The 7,044-nt window shown below is 39.4% G+C and overlaps 1 protein-coding gene across 1 annotated transcript in view; it reads right to left on the bottom strand.

Annotated features, from left to right (window-relative positions):
• ascc3 (activating signal cointegrator 1 complex subunit 3) overlaps window positions 1–7,044 on the bottom strand; it is a 376,011-nt gene that overhangs the window by 305,992 nt on the left and 62,975 nt on the right. The window contains exons 7-8 of the mRNA XM_007577033.2: window positions 4,899–5,034; window positions 68–193 (exon numbers count right to left, since the gene is read on the bottom strand). Of these exons, the coding sequence (XP_007577095.1) occupies window positions 68–193; window positions 4,899–5,034 (262 nt within the window). The remainder of the gene's footprint in view (window positions 1–67; window positions 194–4,898; window positions 5,035–7,044) is intronic.

The raw sequence follows: 7,044 nt of genomic DNA, 5'->3' as shown, positions 1-7,044 counted from the left end.
ATAAGTACCTCTCCCTCTGAAAAACAGAGGAGACTGTTTAACAAAATTACATTACAGATGAACTTACCTCATCCAGCTCAGAGATGTAGACTGGTCTCTCCTCAAAGCCAACAGGCATGGGTTCATTGTATGGGATCTCCACCTCTTCATATATCTTGTTGTTTTCTCTGTGGATACCCTCGGGCAACAGCAGCTAAATGTCACAGACAGAACAAAATGCTAAAAACCCAATGAATGGCCTAGAAACTCAAAGTAATAATTAAAAAAAGTTTGGAACAGCACTCAACAACATTATCACTGATAATTCAGACCAAAACATGATGCGATTCATGATAAAAAAAAGTATTTTTAATCAGTGTTTTATTTGTTCTAATTTAATGTCAAGGCAGCTAGTTACATCAATTTCTTTAAAGAAAATAGATCAGTTTTCCTTCACTCCAACACGAGTTGACCATTGCTACCTGCACCTTTTTTTCTACAGGTTCTTGTTGAAAATAAACAGCTGTGTAGAAAATTATAACTTTAATACATGGTCATTATGACAAATTACTAAGGTTTGTCTTAAGTTATGTTGTGAAATAAGGTTCAGACTTGGTGGAAGTTATCTCCAATATACATTTTACTCTTAGCCTCTTAAAGAGGTTTTGATGTGCAGTTGCATTTTTAACTACCCACAGATATTACAACAGAATGAGATGATCATAGTGGGAATTTTACAGTGGGTTTAAAGCTGACACTTGCAAAGCTCTGGATTTGGAAAATCTTGTGATACAAGATATTGCTATATTAGATAGGGACAATTTTCTTTTTTGTTTACATTTATTCACCGAAGGTCTGAATGAAGAAAAGTAAAATACCCTGAAGTGAGTACAACCCAGGATCCACAGAACATCTATTGGTTTCTATGGAATACATTAAGAGCGAAAAAACTGAAGAAAGAACAAAAGAAAATAAATAATAAAATAACATCTATAAATCAGTTTGGGCTTAAACAGGCATGTGTGTTGTGTCAAAGACTTTAGGTCTCCCACAAATTAACATATTCAACCTTAAAATTTAATTTTTAAGAAATATTCTGTGAATCAGGGTTTCCCTCAGTGTATCCGAGGGGGGAGACAAGTAAAGTAAGGCAGTATGAGCGCAAGGAGAGATAGATGTTTTAATACACCAGTAACAGTGATACCTACCTCAGCAAAAGTTTTAAAAATCAATCACTGTCCTCTTCTGGTTTGATTGATAGACCCAACCACACAGATCATGTCTGCATGTTTAGAGTTAACAGTATTCACCCCACTGTTGCCAACTCGGTGACTTTCTTGCTATATTTACCAACATTTCAGACAGGAAAAATTGGTATCGGCCAAAATCGGAATCAGAAGGAGATCAGTAATCAGCAATGTGAAAGAAAACTGCAAACGCTCCACTCCTATCTTACCTATACTCGCATTTATATGCAGTTCATCGTTTTTTCTGAGAATCCTGCACCAAGTTAGGTATCAACTAGTTTAAAAGCCACACCGCTTGCTTGGCTTGTACAAGCTGTATGCAAACCCCAAGTATGATTTAAGAATATCAGCATACGTACCTTGGAGAACAAATAATGTGTGGAAAGTGTCTTTCCGTCTCACACACACTTGCTCGATACATGCTCTGGCAAACTTGGCTCTGTGTCTGGCACTTTCAACTCGGTAAATTTAATGTGGCCTAAATGAACCATACCAGTCAATCACAGACGGATCTTTTTCATTCAGGGTATTCTTTGTAAACAGTGATCTCAGTAACGTTACTCTGTAATGCGTTACTAATGTCGGACTACTTTTTTCAGTAATGAGTAATCTAATGCGTTACAATTTCAAATCCAGTAATCGGATTAAAGTTACTTACCCAAATCATTTTTGCATTACTGCACGTTACCATTTTCTTTTTAAATGTAATTTTATTTCCTCTACGCATCTTGGGGAGTGACCACCGTTTCTATATGACAGCAGCAGCAAATCGCCATGACAGAAATGTAAACTGGAGGGAGGAGAGATGCACATTTTGTTGCTGGAAAAACAGGAACTATTTTGAGTTTCTGTCGAACAGTCCGATTATTAAAAGCAGTTTTGGGCTTATTTTTTCTAAAGTTGCTTGCAAATTTTATGAGTTATGGGCTGCACTTTTTTGAACATGAAGTTGCTCTTTTGATTGCTTTTTCAAAGCAAACAAAAAAGAATGGTTTCCATTATTATATACACTATTAGGTACACCTGTCCAACTGCTCATTAACACAAATGTCAATCAGTTAATCACGTGGCAGCAACTCAATGCATTCAGCAGATGGCCAAGACAATCTGCTGCAGTTCAAACCAAGCATCAAAATGGGAAGAAAGGTAATTTAAGTCGGTCCCCAATCCCCGGGCTGTGGACCGGTACCAGTCCGTAGAAGAATTGGTACCGGGCCGCACAAGAAATAATTAAATATTTCCGTTTTATGTATTATCCGAGTCTGGAGGATCTTCTATTTTGAAAATCCTTTAACCGGATTCTCTTGGTTATGCCAACATTGAGTCCACAAGGAGTAAAATGAGTAAGAAACAGATCAGATGTCTTTGGAAAGTTTCTTTACCAAGAGGGAAAGGCCCAGCGAAGAGACAGCAGAAGGGATTTATCCCGGTAGGTGACTCCCACATTCCAAGCCTGCTCTGCATGATATGTAACGACCTGCTGGATAATGAGGCAATAAAGCCTTCAAACTGCTTCACCACGTAGAGACGAAGCAGGCTGTGGATATAAGCAACACTTCGGGTGTCATTGTCTCCCATCACTCCCAGATGGGACCATCTCGTTGCAGAGAAACAAGCTCAGGGCTCCTATTAATTTGTCGTTATCATTTGTTAAAATTTTCATCAAAGTAAAATGTTCGTTTTTGTGGCGCATCTGCATCTTACTTTGAAAGAATGTTTAAATGTTACCATTGCGACCAGAATCAGAGAGTGTGAGGGAAGTGGTCGAGACGAGACAAAAGGAGTAGAGCTCGAGTCTTAAGTCTGGTTCACAAGACACGATTTAAGAATTGCCGGCTGATTTTCCAAACCTCTGTCACCACACACGAGCTGATAAAAGTACAACAGGTTCGATTGATTTGTGTGTGGTGTATTGCTGCTGCCTTGTGTCCAGCCACATGGCAGGAGCCACACACCACACACTCGTGATGTTCGAGTGTGAACCGATTTCACTCACGAACATCCCGATTCCAGAAGAAAATCCCATAAAACCTCAACACACCATATGTGAATTTAAAGTAAACAAACACGGATGATGATGTAGAAGCAATACTGATAGTTTGTGGACTCATTTTAAGCGAGCTAGTGTCAGAGTTAAGCCCTGACTGAATTAACAGCCTTATCGTTATAACTACATTATGTCAGGTTAATGATAGCTGAAAAGTTACCCGGTTTATCAACTGCGGTACCAGTTTCGCTCCAGTTCCTCTCTGTATCATTTCTGTTGATATTCTTTGTACGAAATGCTAAATAAACATTCATGCTGTTTCCACATATCATTTCCGATGTCCACCGGACTCTTGGTTGCGTGATGTCAGCTGTTTGGGATTCCCCTCCATGCTTACGTCAATGCGCTTTCTGATTGACTACCTGTCACATTCAACAGGCTGCATTCTCATTCCCAGTCAGGGAAAACCCCACATGCTGCAATAGTCAAGCCAAGACAAACCAATATGTTGAATATGTCCGATGTTAGATCGGAGCGGTCTGGACGTTCTACATAACACACCACACAGGCAGGATGATCGATTATGATTATTCCAAGCGACAATCTTAGAACTCAGAACGTTTGAATATTGTCGTAAGGGGAAAAAGCGAGGCAAAAAATTTAAAATTGTGCCATATGAACTAGTGGGCACATCAACATGCAGAAGCCTTGTCTGATGGTTTAAAAAAAATCCTCTCAGTAAATTGGACGTTATGCTGATAACACTTAGCTTTCATCAACGACTCAGGCGGATGTGTGAGCGCTGTACAACGCAAATAATAACCCGGCTGGCTAAATAAAATAAAATAAAATTTAAATGCTTCGAGGCAGATAAATTTTCCTTGAAGAATTTTAGTAATTGAGGTACTCAAATCGTTTCAGTTTCAGCCCTATACCCGAATACTGTTGCTGACCATGTCTTTATGACCACAGTGTACTTATCTCCTGATGGCTACTTTAAGCAGGATAACATGCCATGTCATAAAGCGTGAGTCATCTCAGACTGGTTTCTTGAACACGACAATGAGTCACTGAACTCAAATGGCCTCCACAGACACCAGATCTCAAGCCAGTAGAGAACCTTTGGGATGTGGTGGAACGGGAGATTTGCATCATGGATGTGCAGCCAACTTCCTGATGCTATCATGTCGATATGGACCAGACTCTCTGAGAAATATTTCCAGTACCTTGTTGGATCCATGCCATGAAGGATTAAGGCAGTTTTGAAGGCAAAAGGGGGTCCAACCCACTTTTGCAAAGTGTACCTAATAAAGTGGCCGGTGAGTGTAATTTCCTAGTCTTACTGATCTAACATTTTTTAAACAAAAACAGAGTGGGCCCTTTGTGGAATGCCCTAACACTCTAGTAGTGCAAGTAACAACGCATTGTGAAAATTTTTATTTTGGGTTGTTTAAACTGCTATAGTCACATAAAAATTCTCTAAATGTCTGACTAGCTTATTAGTATTCGCCTTTTTTAGGATATATTAATTTTTCAAAAAGTTAATAGTTATATGAATTACTTGAGATAAAGGAACTAATATTAATAACTTCACAGAAACTATTTTCAAAAAATTCAAACTAACCCTCAAAGGTTAACGGAAACAAAGCAATAGTTCAAATTTTTTTGAAAACCAAAAAACTCACCCTGGCTCCTCCAACAAATGCAGGTGCTTTTGTTGCTTCAGCGTAGCTGTCGTATACATTTGGATAACGGATTCTTTCATAAACTCTTTCCCTGGTTAGGAGAGGTTCATAACGTGCGTTCAGCAGGGCATGCTCTCTGTAAGAGAAAGATGGAGTAAAATGTTATAATTTTACACTAAACATTGGAACAGGACAACAAAAAGAACTACTAAAAACTTAAGACTGATGATATTTGGCATAAGACATTTTTTATTTGTCATTATGTTTCTAGAACATAATGAAATTGGAGTACTACCCGTGGTGATAAATGAGTAAATAAAGTTTCATTCAGTCGATAGGGTACAGCATAAGGGTGTGGGTGTGTCTGCAGGTGGCAGAGAGAATTTAAGGTGGACAGATAGATTTCACAGTTTTTGGGAAAAAGCTGGGTAACAGTCTTATTCACACAGGGTGTGAATAAGACTGACGTGACACTGTCATAAACATGACATAACACCTGTCATGAACATGAACGAGTCTTTATGAATGTCTAAGAGTTGTCATGAAGTGTCATTCGGTAAATAATGACACTTTTAATGCAAAGTTGCTTTAAAGGTTGCATTGAAAGTCCATTAAAAGTGCCAACATTGCATTAAATTGTCATTATTTACATAATCATGCAAAATTGGCACTTTTAATGGACTTTTAATGCAACTTTGCATTAAAAGTGTCATTATTTACCGAATGACACTTCATGACAACTGTCATAAACATTCATAAGGACTCGTTCATGTTCATGACAGGTGTTATGTCATGTTTATGACAGTGTCATGTCAGTCTTATGCACACCCCTTCAAATAAAGTGTTACCAAAAGGGCTATTTTAGCGGTGTGGTTGTGCACTTTATGTATCTGTATCGTTTCCCTGACATTAGCACTACAAACAGTTTGTGTCCTGAGTGGGTAGGATCAGCAGTAATACAACTGGCCTTCCTTTGCAGTCTGCCAGTATATATTAGATCCAGGTTCGGTAATTGACTCCCCACGATTAACTGGCCAGTTTTCACCACCTGGGCCAAGTCCTTTTTGTCCTCGATTGTGCAGTTGCCATACTGAGGCAGTCATACTGAGGCAGAGGATGCTCTCAATCACAGCTCTGCAGAAGTTCTTGAGCAACTGAGCAGGGAGACCAGCCTTTTCAATTTTCTGAGAAAGAAGACTCTTTGTTGGGCCTTCCTAGTCAGAAAAGAGGTGTTCAGCGACTAGGTTAGATCCGGGGTGATGTGGATGCCCAGGAATTTGATGTTGTCTAAGCACTCCACTACCTCCTTTTGTATTTTAATAGGAGGGTTCACTGTCCTCCGGGACAACGCATTCATCTGTGCACTGTCTACTATGACCTCCTTGGTCTTTGTGGTGTTGAGCATTTGGTTGTTCACTGAACACCACTGGGACAGGTTCTAGATCTCCTCTCTGTACAGGGTCTCATTGCTGTTTATTATGATGCCCGCTATGGTGGAATGTTCTGCAAACTTTAGAACCCTGTTAGAGGAATGGATGGCTACACAGTTGTGGGTGAACAGTGTAAAAAGAACCGGACTAAACACATAGCCCTGCAGTGTGCCTGTATTGAGGACCAGAGTGGATGATGTTTGGTCCCCTATTCTCACCACCTGAGGCCGGTTAAAGAGAAAGTCCCTGATCCAAAGGCACATTGATGTTGAAAGTCCCAGATTGTGGAGCTTCACTGTCAGCGTCTCTTTAATGATGGTGTAAAACTCTGAACTGAAGTCAACGAATGGCATCCTAACATAAGTGTCAGGATGCTACAGATGTGTACAAATGTGTTTGAACATAGCAGTATCATCTGTGTGACTTTCTTGTGATGGTCATATGTATTGTGCATCTTCCCTTCTCTGCTGGCAAAATTGTGATATTTTGGTTCTTGCTTAGGGAATTATATTGCCTTCTTTTTCTAGAGTCTGAGGGTAGAAAGAGATGACTTAGATCTGGAAACAACTGAAGTATTTTCCTCCTAAGCTGCCCTGGTTCCAGTGCCAGATTCACTAACAATTTATTATTTCTGTTCCATTTGTATGAAACATATACAAAATGTGTCTGGTATAGAATTTTGTTTTACAGTACTTGTGAGAAATAGCATGGACCAC

This window comes from Poecilia formosa, unplaced genomic scaffold, assembly GCF_000485575.1.
Source record: "Poecilia formosa unplaced genomic scaffold, Poecilia_formosa-5.1.2 Scaffold425, whole genome shotgun sequence".
Lineage (NCBI taxonomy): Eukaryota > Metazoa > Chordata > Actinopteri > Cyprinodontiformes > Poeciliidae > Poecilia > Poecilia formosa.
The sequence above is the reverse complement of the archived record's forward strand: the minus strand, read 5'-3'. Positions and strand labels throughout refer to the sequence as shown.